General features: G+C 34.4%; 4 protein-coding genes across 5 annotated transcripts in view; 1 reads left to right on the forward strand and 3 right to left on the reverse strand.

The window, feature by feature from the left end:
* LOC113507727 (vacuolar protein sorting-associated protein 13) overlaps window positions 1–6,771 on the reverse strand; it is a 42,506-nt gene extending 35,735 nt beyond the window's left edge. The window contains exons 1-3 of the mRNA XM_026890670.1: window positions 6,422–6,771; window positions 6,253–6,339; window positions 978–1,175 (exon numbers count right to left, since the gene is read on the reverse strand). Of these exons, the coding sequence (XP_026746471.1) occupies window positions 978–1,175; window positions 6,253–6,339; window positions 6,422–6,521 (385 nt within the window). The 5' untranslated portion in view covers window positions 6,522–6,771. The remainder of the gene's footprint in view (window positions 1–977; window positions 1,176–6,252; window positions 6,340–6,421) is intronic.
* An 824-nt stretch (window positions 6,772–7,595) lies between these two features.
* On the reverse strand, window positions 7,596–16,857 carry LOC113507725 (CTP synthase). The gene is made up of 10 exons (XM_026890668.1): window positions 16,526–16,857; window positions 16,262–16,432; window positions 15,818–16,035; window positions 15,435–15,599; window positions 13,848–13,969; window positions 12,067–12,321; window positions 11,568–11,860; window positions 10,953–11,181; window positions 10,642–10,730; window positions 7,596–10,380 (listed from the first exon to the last, which is right to left on the reverse strand). The coding sequence occupies exons 1-10, from the start codon at window positions 16,698–16,700 to the stop codon at window positions 10,286–10,288; spliced, it is 1,812 nt and encodes a 603-aa protein (XP_026746469.1). The 5' UTR covers window positions 16,701–16,857; the 3' UTR covers window positions 7,596–10,285.
* Window positions 16,858–17,248: 391 nt separating this feature from the next.
* On the forward strand, window positions 17,249–18,309 carry LOC113507726 (U1 small nuclear ribonucleoprotein C). Its single transcript, XM_026890669.1, has one exon. It carries the CDS (start codon window positions 17,336–17,338, stop codon window positions 17,825–17,827), a length of 492 nt encoding a protein of 163 aa, XP_026746470.1. The 5' UTR covers window positions 17,249–17,335; the 3' UTR covers window positions 17,828–18,309.
* Window positions 18,310–19,669: 1,360 nt separating this feature from the next.
* LOC113507718 overlaps window positions 19,670–24,411 on the reverse strand; it is a 78,567-nt gene continuing 73,825 nt past the window's right edge. For both annotated transcript variants that reach the window (XM_026890658.1, XM_026890659.1), the window contains exon 7: window positions 19,670–21,584. In XM_026890658.1, the coding sequence (XP_026746459.1) occupies window positions 20,050–21,584 (1,535 nt within the window). In that variant the 3' untranslated portion in view covers window positions 19,670–20,049. The remainder of the gene's footprint in view (window positions 21,585–24,411) is intronic.

Below are 24,411 nucleotides of genomic sequence, written 5' to 3' on the forward strand. Positions count from 1 at the left end.
GAATCATCATAAAGTATACATATATGCAAGTCTTAATAATAAATAATAAAGTTGAGTTTATCAAAATTTGGAATACAAAAATAGGACTTTGATAAAGGAAAACACAGTAATTTATGTGTAACGTAATTACAATAACACGGCAACAAAATACTTTAAGTAATTGCTTAACATATGACTTTATTATTTTACATAATGAATTAAATTTAATAAATTAATTATTTTATATAATTAATTAAGTATCAAGCCTCAGTCTAATATTATATTTTCAAAACATAACTAAACTTTATCTTTAAAACGCCAGCAGACTGCCGGGTGCCGACTTCTGCAGTCATACGCATTTCTATACGCAAAAACTGAAAGGCATATCGTATAGCCAGTAAAAAGCTCATAAACGCTCGAATTTAACGCAAAAATTACATGCTACATACAATAACATTTTAAGATCAACATAACATTGTGTAACGTCGGTCTTAAAATGTTATTGACTGTACATTTGTTGAGCAAACATTGTTTATGGTGTGGCACTTAAGTATGCATCGGTCATCACGGCGGTACTCAACAATCCTTCACCTGAATGCTAATCATATAAATATCATATTATAATACATATTCATGTTCATCTAAGATATAGCTGACCGCAAGCGAACCGAACCGCTAATTAATGTGGTTGTAAAAGTTCATGTGTATTCTGGAAATTTAAATCAAGGTTTATCGGAGCCTTTCAGATTAGACTTTAAAATCGCATTTTTATAGTTTCATATCTTATATTTTTCCACTAAAAATGTAATGTAATGTAAAATGTGATCAAATATTAATTATTTGATTAATTCGGATTTCCTTCCTAACTTGTAGTCAAAATTCGCAGTTTTTGTGGAATGATAATGATGATTACAGTATTTTTAAAGAAAAGCCATTCTTAAACAAATGGTTGATTAGAACACGATCGAGATCTACAATACGTCGCATATGTTACCTACCTTTGAGCGCCTCATTCTTCTTGGCCTCCTCGACCCTGACCAGCTCGGCCTGTTTGGCGGCGAGGGCCATCTTCTCCTCCTTCTCGGGATCATACTTGACCTCAGCTGTGGGGTTGACTATCAGAAACAGGCGTTCCACAGTAGCCTCCACCGACGCACCGTATAGATTCTTCCAAGGTATTTTTAACACTAGTTTGCCTGTAAGAAAGCAAAATTATTAAATAGTTTTATGTCGATGTTATTTCATAAATATGATTGGGTACTCGATGAACGTTGTCAGAATAAGCGACAGAGAGATCGACATCATGTACACATTCATTAGACCAGATAATATCTGAAAATTTGAATCTCAAAAAAAGCTTTTAATAGCTCGACCGATTTTTATCAAATATGTCTATGTACACCATACATAGACATATTTTCATACCATACAGACAGGCAGACACGACACAAAATAGCACCCCTCTATTCGAGACGGGGTAACCCCCGTCTTAACAGAACAGCCGTGCGATCGGGAAATTCCTTGCATATTTGTGTGTCGCATATCGCATAAAGTGTATCATAAAATAATATCCACAAAACAAGTGTAAACAATAATAGCTTTTGTTGTATCAATAAGTCGATAACTAGAAGGAGTGAGTGACCTCTTATCAAATCTTCAGACATAATGCCATTATAAGTTAACTTAGTGATTAACTTACAAAATCATTATTTGCACTTAATTCGTAAGCATTGTGTCATTCACAAAAATAGTTTGAAACAGAAAATGATAATTTGTTCGGAACTAGAAGCGATTAATTATGCAGACGAAGCCACGGCCTGCAAGCTATGGTTAAGCTATATAGTCACGCACACGAAAAGTGGACAGCCTTGACAGTTGTCTAAAAAACCGGTAGGGTACTTAGGCATTTGTATACAAATAGAGATGATCGCTACTTTAAAAGTGATGATCGAATTCTTTAAGAAGATAATGGTCGATCAGTCCCACCCTAACTACTATTACTACTACTATTTATTTTATTCTAGAGGCGAACTATCGATTGCTGGTATTATCCATGCAAGATGTTAAAAATATATGAAACAAGAAGAAAGGCTTCTATTAATTAGATACCCTTATCTGACCTTTACTCGTTTTACTTGGAGAGTTGTTCAATAAGTGGCAATTATGAATAAATTCTATAGTCTATTATTTTATAAAATCTATTGTGGAGAAAATAAGTTTATAAGTAGTATTAATTGAGCGGTAAAGTCTATATTGATTGATACTATTAATAAGCAATCAATGACAAGGCTTACAAGGCTACGAAGAAAACAGATACGGATATTTAGCATAGCTATTGTCGTTGTGACAAAATCTCTCTGACTGTACCTACATATTGACTGTCTCGACACTAGTCTTTATTAGTCTTTGTCTAATTTGGGTTATGTTACATGGAAACCAGATCCGCAGACAACTAAACAGATAGATATCTATCTACTCAAGCACTGCCAAGTTTAGTCTTAGAACTGGACCAAGCTTCATAAAATGTTTCAGATCTGTGGAAAAATAGAAGACTTCTACATTGGGGTTATCGCACATAGTCGTATAATGTTTATACACTATGTAGCTACAACGTAGGTACAGCATTTACAGCTACGCACAAAAGCGTATTGTACTTTTTTTCAGCTCGACCAAAATGTATGAAGACGGTAATTCTTACACATATTGTGCTAATGTGCTAATTGCATCACATAAGGTCAGGATAACATGGAAAGTTTATATCGGCTTTAGAGCAAAGAGAATAGAACGTGACCCGTTTGGCAAGCCAACATTTGACATTCTGAGCAAAAGGCGTGGTCCTAATTATTCGTATGGCCTACATTTTTGTTTAATTCAATAATTTGGTGATATGACGAAAACGTGAAGATTTTGAAACACGCCTATATTTAATCGTTTGCTTGCGTTGTAAAGGTTTGGATTAAATTTTGATTTCAGAAAGTAGGGTAGTAGGATAACAAATAAGTTGCAATACCGCAATGCGCTTTCTTATCCCTATGACCTGTTACTAGATTTAAAACCCCCGTAATAAACTTTTATAACGAGTAGGAAAGCTATAAACCTAAAAGTATTAGGTACTTATGTAGGTTATGTTATCTTAAATCGGACATTTATATAAATAAAGTTAATTTTATTAGCCCATAGCATACCCCAATTACTCATAGACCACTTTGGATAATTGCTAGTTAAACATCAATTATTGTAATTGAATATTCAGCGAGTATCCTGTACTTAAGTAGACAAGATCCGAGAGGTATCAGATAAAAACCTTCCTTGAACTTCCAGTTTAGTTCTGACAATTATTCATAGGCAGTAAACAAGAGGCTCTAAACAAGTTGGCTTCGTAAATACGATTCGCGAACAACGTTTTAGATTAGTTACGCAAATATGCCTAAACAGCAGCATGTGTGCGATCTGTTGTTTTGAAACATGCATGTATGATGTAGATAAGTGCGAAATACGAATAGACTTCCTACAGCGAGTGCGACTACCTGCGTACATAATATAAATGTTTGCCTGTCGCGTCGAGATTCTGCCAGAGTTGTTTGTCACCTTTAATGAAATACCTACTTTAAACCTAAACGAACTTTGCGTAAGGTTTAATATAACCTTAGACGTTTTGATTTATTTTTATTATAAATTATGCTTTGTTATAATATGATAAACGCGGATTGCTAATATAATAAGTAAACTGAACAATTGTTTGCATAAGAGCCAATTTAAAAGCTATAAAGATAAGAGTGAACAAAAACCTATTTTAAGGTGTTTTACATAGGTAATAGGTAGCTGTGTCATACACTTTGATTGAAATGCGTGAGACCGTAATTTTGTATGACAGGTTATGATTTTCTCCCTGCCCTTAACATGGATCTATAATGAAAGTAATTTAACATGTCAGGCCAATTTATTTCTAGGGATATGGCATAATCGTATTGTTTTGTTTGTTAGACTAGTATCTTGTGATACCAATAGGCGCAGAGCCAAAACTTTTTTTGCCCGTCAAAAGAGTCTGTAGTTGTAAGTAATGTTTTAGGTCTGAGTAACTCTCTATAAATAATAAGTCTATAGGTATAACGAAAATATTTTCCTTTGAGAGATACTATCACAGTTAGTCAGTTGATTTGACAAAAAGAGAATTAATCAGCCTTCAGAAAATGATGGGATTTATTTTATTTTTAGGTAAACATATCTACCATATATAACCAGTACTAAAAAGCTAAGCTATACAATGAAGAAAAAAGAATTCTCTTAAGCTTTCAGATAATTATAATGGAGTTTCGAACGCTCAAGGACAATTAGTAGAAACCTTTCTCAAGATTGCACTAATTAGCTTATTGCAATAAATGACAAAGGTTAAATAACACCAGCGTCGAGCGAAGTTATTTTTATAGCGGACATGTGGTCCGACGATACACAAGTGTTTTTGTTTCATTCAGTGCAACTGTACTTAGATACGAAGATTGACACGACTGACTGAAAAAAACATACAATAGTATATTATATTATATGTTGTGTAGGACTATGAGTGGATAGAAAATGGCTAATTTTAAGATAATGTGATAAATTAAGTTATAATGAAGCTATTTTTCGTCCCCCGGCCTATTCCCGTACAATTTAATATGTTATACAAAATATGCTTAAATTAATGCAATGGTAAGCATAAAATTGGAAAAGCGCGGCCCCGATTATGATAATCCGTTTTAGAAAAACTACAGGATAAATAAAAAAGTTCTTCTGCTGTACAACAATAACAAATCAATAACACAGAGTTAGGCACTATCCAATTTACAATAATATCATCGTATTGTTAATAAATAAAAAAATGCTGATAACAATAGTACTGGAATATTTTTTCCCAGTAGGAAAGTTAGGTACAAAAACAATTGAAGGTCAGACAAGGCCTAACTAGATGTGAATCACAAATGTAATAATAACAGATTGATGAGGTGATGTCATCAATGCAGGTTTAATTTGGTAAAGTGAACTTGATATGAAATTATTTTTATATGCGATACACATGAAACCAACCACACAACCATAATGATTTATTGATGTTTTATGATTAAGTTTGCATGTGCTTGAAGGTTTTAATTTATCATTTTTATAAACATTAGAATTTTGAATGTTTAAATTTATCTCTAGCCCATCACAATTCTTTTACACTCAATTAATATTGACTACAAGGATAGCAAGTGGTAAGGAATAGTATGGGTCAATACACAAAACTCATTGTGCACCTCATGTAGTGGTTTTAATCCCCATCCCTACAAGCATTGTTGTCATCCACAAATGGATGTCTTATGCATGTGATTGTTTGCGAAAACCCTCCGCAATACAAGGATTAAAGTCCTTAATGTGGCGGTACCATCAAAGCAATGAATCAGCAAACAAAATTTATTAGTTTATTGACACAAAATAGATGGACAAGGGTGGTTTATTTCAAAAGATATACTTATCAGCATGCCGCAGTACAAGTGGTTGATATTTACGGTAACCATTGTATGACATGATTTATTTATTAAAGTAAGTAAGTATATCTTTTTCAGCTCTATTTATGTAAATAAACAGGAGTGGATTTAATTAGTCAAAATATTATATCTTAATAAGGCATTGTATTGATAGAAGAACTAGATCCTAATACTAATATAATTTCTGATAAGTAATGATTACTTTAATATCTTGGATCAAAACAAGTGGCGCTCACGCGATACGGCCGCGCGGCGCGACATGACAAGAGTGACGCGAGTATTATAGATAAAATAAAACTTGTAATTTTTATGATTTGACCTAATTATTTTGGAATACTGTTTCAATGGATTTTGTGTAATTACATGTACTAACTTACTGTTTTTTTTTCAAATTACTATGATTCAAATTGTGCGCAAAATATTTTTTTCAGGAATAGATCTTATCCATGGACACTTTAATTTATTAATTTAGGTAATGATTTCAAAATAAATTGTAGCAACACCACATTTTATGTTATGTTAGTCTCACACACAATCCTCATTATACATACATAAACAATGGCCCTGACCCACTTGTTATGAGTTAAAATTTGTTCAAAACATTGCTAAACAACAAGAGATAAAAACGTGGGTATATCAGACATATGCCCAACCCCGCACAGCTGGCATAATAACACTCTTTGATGGCAATCTCTCTGCTTATATCTATTCTCTTCGACTGATAAAGTTTGTTTTAACGACCAATAAAAAAGCGATAAACTTGGCTCACCCAGATGTCCATATACCGTTTGAACAGGTATATTGAGTTCTTCCAAGGCATTCTGTTTTAGTATAAGGTTCTCCAGCACGACGTCGCCTGCAAAACATTTTCCAAGACATAAATAACCGCAATCACACAAGTGCGGCAACAATGACATCACCCGGCTGTATTAACTCACCGCCCCATATTCCTAGTTTTAACTGAGACCTGTTTAAGTTCTCCACGTAACTCCCCAGGAATCTGTTCAGCACGTCCACCACAATCGATTCGAACACCATCGCGAACTATTATTTCTTATTTACAACAGACTATTTGATTTTTCATCACTCATGTCATGGTCCGACAGTAACACATTATTGCTAAAATTTGAACCAATACACAGAAGTTTTGTTTTGTATAACAAAACCTTTAAATAAAAGAAAATATCGATACCATCACGCGTGCTAAACTGATTCGAAAAATTATAAACTTCTTTTCGAGCTGAACGTAGATCGCAGCGCAAAATATATGTGTTGCAATACCAACAAAATATTTACCACACTAATTCCAGTTTATTGGTTTTGTTGGCTGTCGAACAAAAACATAGAACTTATTGTATGACTATATTAATTTATTTATTCGCAGTTCGTGGTTAGTTCAATCGCAAAGGTTAATTGTGTAACAATCAAAAAATTTAAAGTTTACTTCGGATCGGACCCATTTTTGAACGACCACTGATTCCAATCTTGCCATTTTACGAGGGCCAGTCGACATGAAGATGGAAAAATAACAAGTGGAAAGTGTGAAGTTATCATTTTATTCATTAAGACATAACTAAGTATCTAGCGTCCAGCCTCTGCTTACTATTAAGAGATGAATTAAGATTTCTATAAAAGCTCTACTCTAGCAAAAGCGGTGATTTTACGGAAAGATATTAATGGGACATTAATTAACAATATTTTCCCCACAATTTTACTACCGTAGATTGGGTACTATCTACTTAGCTGGCAACACCATGAAAAGTTGTCACTTATGTCAAAACCCCGACTTGCCTCATTTCACGTTTGGATATTTATCCAAAGTATCCATTCATGTACATAATATTTCGATTACCTAGTCGACTAATTGTGACTTTAATTTTCAACATTTTATTAAAAAGTAATTATAACCTCAAGAATTTTGATACAATAAATGAGCCTGATGTTGTTTTTCGTTAAAAAGAAGTAACAATAGGGCACGTATCAGCTGACCATCTGTAGTAGTTTGGATTTGAACTGTTAATTTGTCGTTTCCACATATTTTTTTCCAAAGTTGCCCTTTTAGTAATTAAACAACTGAAAAAGAAGTGTAGGTTACAATGAAAGTTCATTATCCAGACTTCAAAACTTTATTGGCTTTAGTCATAACAATACTAGAAAGAGAAGAGAAAGCACTAATGGAATGCTTTAATTTATAATAATGCCGGCATATGATAAAAGCTGAGGCTAGAAAACTTTAGGTCAGGGGTTATTTGTGGATCAATGATGAACAGTAATTACAATTATATATAAAATGTCATATAACTCTAATATGTTAATAAAAATATACATTTTCGTGTAAGAATAACAGCCATCACATCACCCTTGCTTTTTTCTCAAATATATAACTATTCCATAAAATATTTGGGGCTAAAGAATACATATTTAATTAAATATCACAATTCATCGAACTCAATCACATTCACACAGTTTTGTTAATAAGAAACCAGAATATCATACATGTCATTATCTAGGTGACATAGTTTTTCAATGGGTACTAATTATCAAAATATCATTTTGTTTTAAAGAGAATCTCCAATCATAGTTATTCAGATAAAACTGCTCACAGACTTCAAACTTCAACATCATTTTATTGCGAAACCATCATTTGCATTGAGCATGTAATAATATTTTAAACAGGTTTAGAAATTTCGAAAACTGGTAGTATGGATGTTGACCAAATATAAATACCAAGTTTAATACCAGGACATACTCTTATATCACCCCTTAAAATTGCAAATCTTTACACTTTCAAAGTTTGATGTATAGGTTGTACTAGGTTACACAGATTGTGAAAAAGGGAAGAATAAAATTTACTACAAATTGCTATCCAGTAATACAAAAAATTCTAGTGCCTCTATACCCTTATATTAGTCTATAGAGAAGACTCAGGTCTATAACATGGCGTTTGAAACTTTTAACACATTTATCTATTTTAGAAAGGATATTAAAACACATAACACCAAGTGCTAATAGTTATCCTTACAGACTAATTTTTATTCTTAATTCCGAGGAAATATTTTTGTCTACTGATTTTTCTACATGCCCTTTTAGCCACTGAGGTAAGGTAATATTCAGCATGAGTACTTTGTTATTTAGCACCCCGTACTGCGAGCTCTGAAAGCTGAATGTGTAGAAAAGTGTTATCATATAGAAACGAGACTCTGAAACACGTATTCTAGTGCTCCAGCTCGCTTAAACAAAGGAGTCACTTACTTGAAGAGTTCATAGTACTGGCACGGTGTTGCATGACATTGTAATATTTTATTCTAAGCAAGTCTCCTGAGTTTCAAATATATTCGAGGAACAAACATCAACACAGATTACTTTCAAACAAAAACAATAAGAAAATTACTCTTAGGATGTATGTAATTATCTTCTTAAATAACTAAACTTAATCTTAAGCTGCATATATTTCATGTACAGTGTAGTTACATTGTTACTATGGAATAAACTTAAAATACTGCAGAAACTTGTGATTCAAATATATATTTAGAAAACTATGAACATTAACTGTTGCGTCGTTTATTATTTGTAAGGTATAAAAAAAATGTAAGACTCAATGACAGAGAACTCTCATTTAAGAATAGTAATTGGACGTAGTTATGCAAACTAGAACGAACCCACAACATATCAGTTTTGAGATAATCAGGTTTTTGTTTTAAAGGTGCGTTCCGTTGGGCGTATAAAATGTTCCTCAAACTCAGGTTGGTACCTTAAATGGATCCTTTTTTTTTTGCTTTGTGGCTTGCTATATCGGCCAGGATTTTTTCTGAGATGATGTAATACACCATAAACAGCCTATCTACATATATAACTCAATTTCACTCAAAGTGTGGTTTGGTTCTAGTTTGCATAAATACGTCCAATTTTTATAGGCTATGACAAGAACAATAAAGTTCGTTACTGAGTGTTAAATTATGTAAATATTACTCCTTTTTTGCAATCATGTTCCAAGAGAATAACAATATCATTAGGCGGTATGGGTTATGAATCAATAAGAGAGTAGACTACTAAAGCGGTATTATTGAATATTCTATAAAATTGGTAGTGAGTGTAGACGGACAGTTTTGACTAATAATTTATATTACTCTATATGTCTGTAAAAAAGTGTTCTCTGTCTTTGATCTTGACGGCCATATGAAGCAAATTATTATGCTTTATCTCTTACAGACTAGCGAAAAGTATATATGTTATCGGCAATCCGAATTCAGTATTAAAACTAAAATAAACAAATTGAACTAGTGCATTTAGTGTTCAACTAGTGCACTAATCTGTGTGAATAGGTAAACGAATTCAATCTAAGATTTATAAAAATACACATTTCATTTATGATAACATGAAATTGTAGATGGTAAAAATTCTCACTGATTGAAAAAGAAATACATTAAGTATTTAATAATAATGTGACTGAATATGTTGACTGTTTGTGTTTATGTTGACTGTATTGTTTCGGGTAAAACGCTTCGGTCAGAGACATGTTAATTACCCTAACTATACACACACCAGTGGTAACATGGATATTCTACACTTGACTTAGGAATACGTAGTTACCACTGCCCCCCTCTACATATATTACATACTCAGATAAACATAGTAACTGACACTCATTTCGTTACTACATTATAACCATCTTGGTACAAAAATATTTCCATTCATTTAAATTTGGTTTTCTGATGGCATATAATTTGATTATACATTCGTATATTATCACTTATAAGTAGTAATATTGGCTTACATATTATGAGCTAAGACCATTGTTTTGCTTATTTTTTGCTTTCTCCATTGACAGCTATTCCATTTTCAATAACTGTCTTTTCATCTGATATACTCAATGATGATACGGATATTTCATCTTCATCTGAAAAAGAAAAGAAATTGTTTTTACAGTCTCATCCAATTTATATTAATTCACTAAAGACTTAAAATAATATGGAAACACGTAAAGCTTTACAATTTCTTAAATAATTTGAAATGCTCTTCTGTCGCTCATTAAAAAAGAAAAATGTTTTTTAAGGCTAATACATAATTAAAATTATGGTTCGGTGAGTCTTTGTCCTTTATAAAATAAATCATTTATTTGTTTGAAAATTTATGTTGTAAAAGAAAACTATGATCTTACCTGAGCTAACATCTGATTGATTTCGTGGGCTTAATCTACAGCCTTTTGATAAATAGCTCTTAAGTTTACCGAGCGATGCCAAGATTAGTCTGAAAAGGTAATAAACATCATTTATTCAGCATGAAATATTCGCACTTAATTAAACAGTTCTACTTAACTGTAAAGAACATGTAAGAACATTACCTTACATTTTATAATATATCGTTTTACACCATATTAACATTAAACATTGTTGTGTCTTTAGCAGAGCATAGGTCAAGCATTGCTATTATAATTCATTTTGCGTTTTGTTTTTACGCGCTTGCGCTTACCCTAGGAATGGCGGGCTGGGCGAGAGCGGGCGGCTGAGGTACTCGGGATGGAACTGCACGGTCACGTAGTAGGGGTGCGTGTCGACCAGCGCGACCTCCATACGGGTCTTGGTGTCGTCCTTGCCCACGAAGCGCAGCCCGCCTTTCTCCAGCTGCTCGATGTACTCCGGGTTCACCTCGTATCTGTGCCTGTGACGCTCTTCGATCACATCCTTTTTGTACAGTTGTGCTGAAATTAGAAATTATTTTTTAGAATGATGATACTACCCTATATTTTGTAATTTAATAAACAGATCTTTTTTTGTAGTCATAGTAAAGAAATGATTAATAGCAAGATTGAAGTGCAATTGTAAGAAACCCTTTAAAACACTTAATTAAATAACAGTGAAACATAGCTTGTTAACCTGAATAGATAACAATGAAGCCCCTTATATTTATTGTTGTAGATTAAATACTATTGAAATAACCTAGTGGATGAACACTTTGCTATAAACAAATGATAATACTTTAGTGGTCAACATCAACTTGAGGATCTTCTCCTCAAGTTGATGTTGACCACTACTCAGACTTGCTAACAAATGAAATGTATTGAGAATATGCAATAAGCAAGCTTACTTATAATACTGGGCTCGAGGTAGGTCTTCCTCTTGCCGAGGCGCATGGTCCCGCCGAGGTTGCCGGGGTGGTGCTCGGGCATGTCCACGACGAGGCGGTGCGCGCAGTGCGGGGCCACCTCCGTGCTGTTGGCGCCCGCCAGCCCCAACACGTTGCGCGCGAACTCGATCACGGACGCCTGCAGCCCCAGGCAGATGCCCAGCATCGGCTTCTGGGTCTCGCGACACCACTGGCAGGCCTCGATCTTGCCTTCAAAGCCACGTTGACCAAATCCTCCTGGTACTATTACTCCACTGTAACGGTACATAATTATAAAGTAAGATTTTGCTTATATCTTCTTTGGCTTGCACTATAAGACACACTACAAAATTCCTTAGTTTCATATTTTCTTAAATTTGTACTTGTTTTTCAACAGTTAATTTTAAATGGTTCAATCACAGTTAAAGTTAGTAATAAATTAAAAACACATCAAAATATAATTAAAACATGTAACACTTACTCGCTCTTACAGAGATTCTGCCAGGCTTTGTGATAGCTGACGGGATCATCTATTTTAGTTTGCCGCTCCAGATTGACTGCTTCAATATAAGTCAGGTTGAGTTTGGATCCTGTAGCGATGCAGGCATGTTGCAAGGCCTTCGTAACACTTGCATAGCTGTCTTCCAACTTTGTGTATTTCCCAACTAGAGCTATATTGACTTCCTTGCGTAGATTGTCCACCTGCTTAGCTAAGTTGTGCCACTTTCGCATAAACCTGTAACCGTAAACAATTTTATCTTAATGTACAGTAAACCTATTAGCCTGGTTTCTATTTTTATGTTGGTTTACTTAATGACAGTTCATTTCATGATACCTGATTAGATCGAAATCTAGATATCTCAGACACAAATTTTAAACGTCGATACGATAATTCAATACATGAAGGTACATCGCAAGAATATTTATAATACACATATTTCTCATTCATGGGAATGTAACGTGATACAAACGTATAAAAATCTAGAAGCTTTATTATATCATCTTTAACTCTCGTTTTCACGCCAATTTCGGTGAAAAAGGCGGTTATCGTGAATTTGATCCGTTTTATCTCATAACATTCGGATATTTGTGAATGAGGCGGACTCTCATATGCTATCAATAATATTAATTACGTATTAAAACAGTTCGCTGAAAGAGGTCTCGATGGGCAAGGTACGACTATTGAATTCAATGCGTGCATAGACTGCCGCATGAATCTAAGTAACAAATAATAATGTATTTGCAAATAAAGATTCTTATTCTTATTCTTAATATCCTATCACACAAAGGTGATAATTTATCATAAGTACCTAATACTTGAGACATACCTACACTTAAGTAAACCGGCCGTACTTAAGAAGTGTAGGTATGTCTCAAGTATTAGGTACTAATGATAAATTATCACTGTGGTATTTATTAGATAGCATCCATGAGTACACACAAAAAAGAACGAATAACTGTTACTTCTACAAAAAGCTCATTAGAAATTATCAGGTCGTAAATAATCTTAACTAACTACTATGAAGCATGTTTCGTTCATAATAAAAACCATAAAAATTAGGTTGAAAAAATGCAACGGTTACGTCCTTTTTAATGTAATTCGCTGATAATATGCTACGTTATATAAAACCGGATAGCAAAGAAACAAATGTTAGAGGTCAAAGACTTTTAAAATATCTAACCCCGGAAGAATAAAGTTTATAGGCATGATAACTATCGTGAGCAATAAAATTGTTCGATAACAATAACTTTGTAATTAGGTCAAGAAAATTGTTACTAGAGTTAAGAGCGATATTATTAGTCGTTACGTGTGTTAAGTGTTTAATTGATTATATCAATTCCAAGTAAGGCACTTGTCATCTTTACGTATTATTTTAAGAATATAGTGCAAATGTATTATACTGATCTTAAAACATGTAGCTAGCGAAATGATATATGATAATATGAGTCAGTTAAAAGTTTTCTGTAATACACAGATTTTGAAAAGCAATAGTTAATCTTCATACACAATGTTCATAGCAAGCACAACACATGCGAGATTCAGAGCATTCTTAAAACAAAGGAATTAAGGTTTGATGTTGCCAAATAATATATCGACAACGAAATGCACTATTTTTAACATACATAAATAGTAAACATCTATAAATATCTGGATCTGGAAACCTTTTGTTACGTTCGAAAACGATCCTAAAACTCGGGCATTGAGGTCATTGTCTTCAGACTATTGAACTCTAGACATGTTACGCAAAAAAAATAACTTACTTTCCTGGACGTGGCATGGACATGTTTAGCTGGAGCCTTTCATTTAAATACTGTACGACGCCTTGTGCTTCCATCAGCAGTGGTACGTGGTATACTGAGCTTAAGTCGTGAATGCATATTACCTGCAAACGAAAAGAGGTTTGAGTAATTATACCGGTACACCTAGATTGTACGATCTAAGAAGGATTTAAATAAAATCAAAGGTCCTTCAGTAATAAGTGTAGACACGAAGACATCAGCATTATTGAAGATAATTTGAGTTTCGGTTATTGATGATTAATTTTAACTACCTATCTTGGCAAAAGTCAAGGCATGAGGTATATGGAAACGAAAATTTTCAAGTCTCATGTCGAACAAAACAGTATATATTCCAATCGGTTCAGCCATTTCGGAGTTTCGTACATACACACACACGCCAGTTGCTAATATTCTAGTCCAATGTCGATACAAATAAAATTATAGGATTATTGAATGTTATCATGATCAATTTTACTGTTATTTTAAGAGCATCTAAGAGCTATGATTCTACCCATTCTTAAAGATGTGTCAAACACACAACAGCTAAGACTGACTCTCCGAAAATGAACTTTACTAGGTTGGAATACATGTACCATCATCGCCTTTTCCATTATGAATACTAAAAGTGGTAGACTGTACACAATACAGCTCTTCTTGTTTACAAATAAGCCCTTGTTTTACAAGTTGTTGTGTTTTCTTCACAGGTTAGGTCATCAGGTTCGTGGAATAAAGATGCTCAACATTGTTTACAATAATTTGCGAATTATGCATAAGCGAATAAGATTTTTTGCTGAAGACATTGTTGTTGAAATATGTAGACACAAAATCATCCCACAATTATACAATTACATTCAGCCAATGCGATTTTATAGGTAAATTAATAGATTATTATTATTAAATAAGAAATGTAAGGATAACAGTGTAATAAATATGCTACAGCAAAGACAAAAGATTACAAACTTATTCTCCTATATTATTTTTGAATTGCAGATTTTTATTATGGCATAAACTGTGTAACAGAAATCAATGCAATTATGTTAGGATTAGTTATTTCTAATGTGTTTAATGTCACTTCACTAGCTCATAAAATACAGTAGGTACCTACTTTCACGAGCCTGTGTTAACATAGTTTTTGAAATCAAATGACCTGTGCACTTCAGATAACTTATGAAACTTAATTGTTTTGACTTAGCAACACAAAGTCATAACAATTTTTTTTTAGCACACTGATGTGATAAGAATTACAATGTTAATTTATTTAAAGAACAATAGAAATGTATGTAATGTACTCCATAACTAATACATTAGTTATGCCAGCCATTTTTATTGAGGGATTTTATTGTTATTAAGATTAGGTTTTTAGGTATAGATGACTAGAAATTGTTTGATACACTACTACTATATAAAAAAAGAAAAAAGTAACAGGAATCAATTGGAAGTGTCAATAATTAATGCACTTCAATTCCTTTACTTAAACAAGAACCATTAAATGAATTAGTTTTGTGGATAACTAGTATTTCTAAAAACCACATGCTAATAGATTATAAATTATCTTAAATATCATCTTACCTGTTCTGGGCTAACATGGCAGAAGTTAGACAGTTTATTTTTGACAGACTGGTTGATGGGGTGTTCTGACCTACATAATATCAAGTCAGGTGACAGTCCCAGCCCACGGAGCTCTCTGACGGATGATTGTGTGGGTTTTGTTTTAGGCTCTCCTGTAGATTTAGGCTATAAAGGTAGTATGATATTAGAATTGTCAGAAGCAAAAATATTTTTTGTACCAGGTAGTCTTATAAGATTTTGAAATTAGTTTTATTGTTACTATATTACATAAACATAGCACTTGCTTCTTTATCAGTAGCTAATATTACATTTACTTATAAAACACCTCGAAAATTAAAACTATTATAATTTAATAAGCGGAAGCCTAAAAGCAAATAACTCACCATAGGAACAAGGGAGACATGTGCACAGCAAAAGTTCTCCTTCTTGACTCTGAACTGGAACTGTCTGAAGGCTTCAACAAATGACATGCCCTCAATGTCACCTATAGTGCCACCAAGCTCCACAATACACACTCTGGGAGGTGCCATGTCTGGTGTGACTGGGATGTGGGCCACTCTCTGTACCCATTCTTGTACGGCATCAGTTATGTGTGGGATCACTGGTCAAGATATAATTTCAATCAGTATGGATTGTGAGAGAAATTGTAGTTCCTAATAATAACATATTAGATTTTTCTTGTTGGTCTTTATATTTTAATATTATTTAAGAAAATTTCCACTCACATGGACTAAATACTGCTAAGAACCTCATGAAAGCAATGTCTGTTGTGACCTCATTTTTTATTTACTATTCAGAATGTATTGTTTGAGGAGGATCATGCTTACCCTGCACTGTCTTGCCCAGATAGTCTCCTCGCCGCTCACGCTCAATTACCTGCTGATATATCTTGCCAGTAGTTATATTATTGTCTCTATGCAGTGTGATATCCAAGAAGCGCTCGTAGTTGCCAAGATCAAGGTCAACTTCGCCGCCGTCATCAAGAACGTAAACTTCACCTAGAAAATAAAAATAGACGCATGCAAATTGCAACACGCGGACAAAAACCTATTTCAATTAAAGGTTAATACAGAGAATTATCCCCTACTCACCATGTTCGTAAGGAGAGAAAGTGCCAGCGTCGATATTTATGTAAGGATCAATTTTAATAGAAGTCACATCGATGCCACAGCTTTTCAAAATTGTGCCAAATGAACTCGCAATCACACCTTTCCCAACACCACTTATAACACCACCGGTAACCAATATATATTTCATGTCCGGCATTTTGATATTCAAATTTTTATATTGCGTATTACGATACTCTTAATACATGCAGTATTTTTTTTATTATTTTTAAAACGAAAATGTGATATATTTTGAAATGTCAATCACACGTGTTCAGAGAGCAAACGCTGCGCGCCATTTGCATTTAAAGCACAGACTAGTTTCTCTTTTTATCTTTAGAGGTGTGCTTTCTGTTTTAATAATCGACTATAACTTATTCTTTTTTTACTGTGATACGCGTAATAGTACATAAAACAAACGTGGTTTTGGGTTCTGTACCCCTTGCAAGATAACGCTTTCCAGGCAGGCAGGATGTGGGTGATACACCCTACGTTCATTGGATTATAATATAATAAAAAAAGGGTCATTAACTAACCGCAATTCTATATAGATGATGACAAATTTTCTTATATACATCTTTCAACAAGACAGGTGGGACCCTGAATGAAACAGTATTTAGTAACCTATTCAGAATTTAGTAAACTGGTTATATGACATGTGGCCACTAATTATATTATCTGTACATTAACTTGCTGTTGTTTATGGCAAGCGTTTGTGTTTGTGACGTTAGTTTGTGTCGCTTGTGACAAGAAGTCAGAATATTTTGAGTGAATTTATAATTGCTTACTATAACTATGCCTAAGTATTACTGCGATTATTGTGACACTTATTTAACGCACGATTCCCCAAGTGTAAGAAAAACACATTGCACTGGCAGAAAACACAAAGATAACGTAAAATTTTACTATCAGAAATGGATGGAAGAACAAGCACAACATCTCATAGACGCTACTACAGCAGCATTTAAAGCTGGTAAAATCGCTCAAAATCCATTTAATAAAGGAGCAGCTATTCCTCCACCATGGGACCCAAGTGTTATGGGTCCTGGTGGGCCCAGGCCACCTGTACCCGCGCCAGGAGGTCCTCCAGGCATGTTACCACCTCCTTCTATGGGCCCTGGCGGTCCCATGGCTCCGCCAATGATGATGGGACCTCACGGACCTATGCCGCCTATGATGGGCATGAGACCACCAATGATGGGACCTATAATGGGGCCAATGGGTCCCATGGGCCCTATGGGACAGATGCGACCACCCCTAATGAATGGGCCACCTATGAACAAATAGTATCAACTCAATAGAGACTGGGACTGGAATGAAGGTCCATAGTTATTTGCCACAAACCATGAACTATAAGTGTGTTTTGAGGTTATAAAATTGTTTACCACAATATCATAATGTCGGTTCACACTTTACAGTTTTAGTGACAAGTGTAAAAAGTGCTGCTATGTGGTAAATATGAGAATACAAATTGTATTCACTGATAACTCTGTAATAGTAATGAATAGGTATTGAAAGAATATACCGTCAACCTTCTGGACTAAACTAAACCTCTTGTCCATTGTCAAAAGTGGATTCCACTTTTTGCATTGTAATTGTCAGTCTAATCAAACAAAATAGTATGTAATAACTAAAAATTCACTACTTTGACAATTTGCATTCATCTGACTCAAAGTTACATTATAGTAATATAAAAATTGACAGTGATCTGGTTTTGTGGTAGATTTTTGTAAGATAACTCAAATGTAAAATAAATATTTTTAAGAAATTATTGTATGGTTTTATTTTAATAGATCTTCACTTCTTCAGCAAATAGAACAGTCTAAGCAATTTTCCTGGCTATGCTTTTATTACCTAGTTATGACGAGTTTATAAGAAGCTAAGAAACTTAAAGGTGACATTTCGGTATAGTAGTTTGTGCAAACAAACTTATATAATATATCCTGGGACAGCTCAAACACGGTTATCTAAGCAGAGCTTGTGTTATGGTAACCAGACAACTGATAAACTTACTTATATAGTTTTAAATACATATTATAGATAAATTACACCCAGACACCAGAACAAATGATCATGCTCATCACACAACATTTATCCTGGGCAGGAATTGAACCCACGACCTCCGGTATAGCAGTCAGGGTCACTAACCACTAGACCATTCATACCTGCATAAAATAATTAATCATTTCTGACACAAAAGCATTGATATTATTGTTTTATTTATTAGATACTATAATTGTCATGCTTACTGCTACAGGGGAATTACAAATAATTATAATTGATCAATCATCTTATTGAATTCTTCAGTAGTACTTGGAAAGTCTCCAGCTAATACTTCATGATTTATAATTAGTACTATTATAAGATCCAGCATCAGTAGCATGACTGAAAGAAGTGGCAATAAGCTGTTGAATATGTTTGTGGCTGTTAATAACTTATGATAATGTGAGAATTCCTTAAAAACAGACACAGATAAAAATGCTTGAAGTGTCGTGCATACGACTATGCCATATACTTTCAGAAATTTTGAAATCTCAAAGTCAAATGCATCCCCTAACATGAATACAGTAATTATGACGTAGGTTGTGAATATTGCAGTGGGCGCGACGAAGCTGTGGAATACATCGAAGGCGATCCCGGATCGCTCATTGAAAAGTTCTCCAGTATTTACAATCAGTGTTAGAAGACGTATCCGCACTGAGCAGCGCAAAGTGATAGCAGTATCCAGCGCCTTGGTAAACAAATGACAGCACATTGTTTCTTTTTCTGCATCTAAACTGAATTCGTGATCCAGGGTTTATTTTACACATGTTAATTATTTACTTGAAATTTATTTAAATTGGTGGTTGGTCCTCTTGACATTGTGACTGATAGGAATGTCAAGAATTGAAAGAGGTACAGTAAAGAAATATGTATAGATACTTAAAATTCGTTATTTCACCGCACGGAATCGCGCGTTTATCTTGATACCAATTAGGCATATAGGTAAGTACCCAGTTACATAAAATATAAAATTTTTTGCGTATGCTACCAAATATAAAAATGCTTTAGCCGTTGGCTCAGGTCTAAGATATACATACCTTCTTGTTGAACATATATAAAGGGAGGAATCAAAAATATACACCAAACATAATTCAACACATTTTATTTAAATTTGTATTCCGAATAACTTAAAAACTTTGAAAAAGTTCAAAACACTACTAACATAGTACCTATTAATATGTACTCAATAAATACTTACATACTAAGTTTTATAACCAGCTATTGTAGAGTAGAAATTACCAGTTACACAAAACAAAATTGGCCCCTTAGAGCATTGAAATAAAATAAAAATAATTTGAGCTCGATTTACGTTGTCAAACACTGGTTTTGGAAATGGCTGCCTGCAAAAATGGCACCGTAAGCGAGAAAAGACTAGATTAAAGCTTCTATGAATTTCATTGCCTTATTTACAAACTTTGAGATGGGAATTTCATAAGCACCGCGTCAACATTTCAATATCAGCTTTATCATAATGCAGTCTCCAATGTAGAAGGCGAAATCTTGCCCCGCTCTGGAGAAGTTTTGGTTCGAGTGTGAACTGATGGGCCAGCCATCGTTGGACTCTTAAACGACGATAATTTAGGAGGAGACGATTCGGGACATGTATTGAAAAACTCTGCTCTCTTTGCTTGCATGATTTCTGTTCTTGACGGGCCTTGTGACTTTGTCAGGTCCGCATTAAGAGGGAACACACCTTGATCGGACGACTGGGGGAAATTCCTTTCTATTTTTATCGTATTTTCATTAACAGGTATTAAATTTCGGCGGGCTCCAAAATGCTGATTTGTGACAATCGGAACCGTCTTAGGAGATAGATTTTCAAGTGAGTTTTCATGTTTCTCACCAGAACTGTTGGAGTTTTCATCTTCATTGTATGCTTCAGGTATAGGTGTAGACAAAACATCTGATCTCGGACTAGCGAAGCGCCACTGTGACTTAGGTGACAATAAAATCTTAGGAGTGTTTTTGTGCTCCTTGATGAGAGCTCCTGTTCTTCCCGGCGAGGAAGGCTGATTGTTTAGTTTGATAACTTTCCTGTTTGAATATGTTTTCGGAGAGCCACTTAAATCGAGAATGTTTATTTGTGATCTGTTAGCAACTTGTGCAGGCAGAGTTTGGGGTTTTTCTTTAGACAGTTTTAATTGTTCAACTGCTGATAGTTTATTTGTTTTGGTTTGAGGATTTAATGTGTTTAGCTTGACGCTATGTTGCAACAAGAGCTTTTTGAAATCCAGTCGCGATGTTTGAGACATCGGCCCGTGTCTATCGGCGCAAGTGGTCTCTTGCTTTTGAGCTCCATACATGTGGTTGGGAGAAGGCAGTATATTCTGCTTTTCGGAAGGAGACCAGCTCATTCTATTTCTTGGGTCTCCTAAATAGCCAGTTTCAGGATAACGTTGTGTACCTTTACTATATAAAGATGTTTCTGAACTGACTGGAGATAAACTGATGGTGGACAAAGCAGGTGATTCCGATCGATCAGGAGTGTCTTTAATATTGAGTTTCTTTTTACTCTTGTGTATAACAGCATAGAGCTCTTCATTGGTCATGGTGGATTTGACGGGAGATAACAGTTTAGTACTGAGATCAACCACATTGTCTTTGTTAGATGGAGTTGAAGATTTGAACGGTCCAGATGTTCTAGGATCTATTGGAGAAATTCTGATAGATTCTTCGTTTACATTGGTTACATTGCCCCGTGGCCTTTGGTCATAAGTAGGTAGATCGCCGCTTGAAATTTTTCTGCCATACGGTGGTCTCGGAGGCGCGTTGTAATCTAAGTTGTTCCTCTTAGGTAGCGTCCAGAATTTGGGTTGCTCTCTTTGTGGTGCATTCACTGTGTTGTCATAGTTAACGATGCCGTGTTTACCTCGCAGGTGTGCGGTGTGATGTCGATGTAAGGTGGGATTTAAAGCATTAAGATCTACAGTTGGTCCCTTGTCTTGGACTAGACTTGGCGGTATGTTCAAGTAGGGTTTGTCAGCACTGGAATGTCGATAGTCTGAAAATTTAAGACAAAATAATTAATTTAAATTCTTGTGTAGTATTACTACTGCGGGTTTCTTGTTAAGATATGACTTATTAACATATTCCTATAAAACCTGTATTAAAACCTCTAATTAAACATATTTAAAATAAATATAAAAAGTCTAAAAATCTAAATAATCATTCGTCAATGCAATTACAAATAAAAAAGGTTGGCTGTTTTAGATTGGTTACATATGGATTTGCCCTGTAATAGTAAGGGACAGTGAAGTGGAGGATTATAGGAGGAGGAAGGTTATTTATATGCACCTATAGTTTGAGAATCGAAGATATTCGTCACACGATCAAGAGAATCGAAACAATCGAATGTATTTCATAAGGCTATATAAACTGCCCACGTCCTGTTGTTAGATTAGTTACCTTTTCGAAAGGAAGAATAGAAAAATTCTTTAGAAAGATATCTGTGCCAATGCTAGAAGGGAAAATTCGAAACATTCTTCAGGAACGTATTGTACATTGAAGGATAAGGGATCAGGTAACAAAGATACTTAATTCAAGGACACGGAGACTAATTGGATTCTTTCAAGTGCATTAAAAAATAAGAGGTGTTGAGGAATAAAAATAGGCTTACGTTTCCAAACATGCTGATAAAAAGCTATAGATCACAAATCAACGCTAAAGAAACATATAAAAACATTAAATAAAAAGTATCAAATAGTGCACCAAAACCAAGAAGCCAATAAGGTTAAATAAAACAACACTAGAACGTACTTAAATAATTAAATTATTACCTACATAACAATAAATATCGCACATATGAATGAATAGACTTTCGAGTATGCGGTATACTAAGTGCATGGTATTTTATTCTTATTCATTAAAGTTATATTAAGTTTAGTATTAAATGTTAAGTGTGTTATAACGTGCTTAAGTATTATTTGTTTAGTAAGTTAGTGACCGCCCTCATGCATCATGCTAAATAAGCAACACAAAACTTTACCTTTCCAGGTGTCGCTAAAGACGGAACATGGGAAGCAACCTCCTTCACTGGGCAAAGCGATGTAAGATGAGTGCAAAGTACTGTACACCTAGTTTTAATCTTCGAACATTGTTAAGTATTGCAACAGTTTCAATATTTCTGTTCATAATCCACATATTAGTCATGTTATGTGCTCAGATTTAGTTTTGTTCAATTGTTATTGCCCATAAGTGAAGTGAGAAAGTGGACTCAGCAGAAGTTATTATTTACAACATTTGATATTGTAGTTTTTTTTACAAGTTATTTTTTTTTGTTTACTGAGAAGCAGGTGTTAATAGAATAAAAATTATCATTGCATTCATTTCAAGATATCATGATTTAAGGTTTTATTAAGAAATAGTAAAGCAATATTCCTATTTTTATTATAATAAACCTGCTTTCCTTTGCCTCATTGCGATCTCAGTGAAAACCTTTAACAAAAGATCTTGGTATGGCTCCATAGTTGGTGCATATGAGTAAAGTGAGGGTGATAACTGAAGGTGTGACATAAAATGAAATAAGTGCGTTAATTCACAATAATTCTATAATAATATTATTTACAACAACACACAAGGACACAGAATAACACACCATGCACTTACAGACGAAGAATGTGAACCACTCGTAAGCTGTGCACTCTGCGGTGAAAAAAGCCACCATGCATAAATTAACAAGTACATTACTATAACATTACAATAAGAAAATACTGATACATCGATGTAGATACAGAATTTAAAATTCAATTTCATTCATATAATTCATTTTCGCCTACATTAAATAAAAACTATCACAGAGTTCACAAGCTATAAAATACAAGGAAGACCGATTTTGGTACTAATTGTACAATGGACGGATTAGTTACCAATACTCTAGCTATATCTATAACCTAAATCTAAACGAAGCCATCATAACTTAGACGAAAAAAACTGGTATCGTGTGAGAAGAGTTAAGCGTATTATATTAGGTACACGTGTCGGTAACAGGAAATGTTTATGAAAAGGAATAGTAGAAATGAAGAAATATTAATATAGGTAAGTCACCATATTTCTGTACCGTAGTCTGATTCGGAAATAGACAAGAACCTGGCGCGGTGCAGGGAACTGTCACCCGGTACAGTCACTTTGCTAGGCGTGAGAGGGCAAGAGGGCGGCGAGTGCAGGACACACACGTTGTCTGGGTCGGAATCTAATATGGCCGATAGAATATCAAGAGAAGTATCTCTGTTATCAGGGATGCTTGCGACAGTGTGTCGCTTTGGAATGGGAGTAGTAAACGGACTTAGAGACAAAGCAGACAACTTTGACTCGAACGTGTCATCCATAAACGAAGAGGTGTTGTTCATACATTCACACTTGTCCAATTCGTTTATAGCGCTCCTATGATTGAGTTTGGGGGACACAGTTGGCGGATAGTTAATCTGATCGCGTAATAAATCTGCCGTTATTTCGGCTTGAATCATTTCTAACGAGTTTACTTTTTTGGCGGCCGTGCCAAAACTTTCCAGTTTCAGTAGCTTTTTGATGGGCATCAACGGAGAGTTGGCTAGTTTATAGCTGTCGCTACGTTTTATTTTATTGAGGTTTGACTTCTCTAAAAGTTCGTCATCTGTGTTGTTAGGACTTAATATTTCTCCATTACTGTTAGAATTATTTCTATGAGTGAACATTCTTAATACTTCGGCGACTTTACTACCAGACTTATTGAATTCTTGTTTATCGAATTTGTTCTGCAACATGATGGGTGTTTGGAAATTTGGGACGAAGGGGGTTATTTGTTCGTTCATTCTTTGAGGTGAGTCATCGATATCTACGTGTGATTTCGCGTC

Source organism: Trichoplusia ni, unplaced genomic scaffold (genome assembly GCF_003590095.1).
Source record: "Trichoplusia ni isolate ovarian cell line Hi5 unplaced genomic scaffold, tn1 tig00003104, whole genome shotgun sequence".
NCBI classification, from domain to species: Eukaryota; Metazoa; Arthropoda; class Insecta; order Lepidoptera; family Noctuidae; genus Trichoplusia; species Trichoplusia ni.

What these genes read in the sequence shown, in the direction of transcription:
- LOC113507725 (XM_026890668.1), bottom strand. Translation starts at nt 16,700, where the DNA reads ATGCCGGACATGAAATATATATTGGTTACCGGTGGTGTTATAAGTGGT. An exon ending in TCTGGGCAAGACAGTGCAGG is followed by an intron (nt 16,036 to 16,261) that starts GTAAGCATGATC and finishes TATCTTGACCAG; the next exon opens with TGATCCCACACATAACTGAT. An exon ending in TCCATGCCACGTCCAGGAAA is followed by an intron (nt 12,322 to 13,847) that starts GTAAGTTATTTT and finishes TTACGGTTACAG; the next exon opens with GTTTATGCGAAAGTGGCACA.
- LOC113507726 (XM_026890669.1), top strand. Translation starts at nt 17,336, where the DNA reads ATGCCTAAGTATTACTGCGATTATTGTGACACTTATTTAACGCACGAT.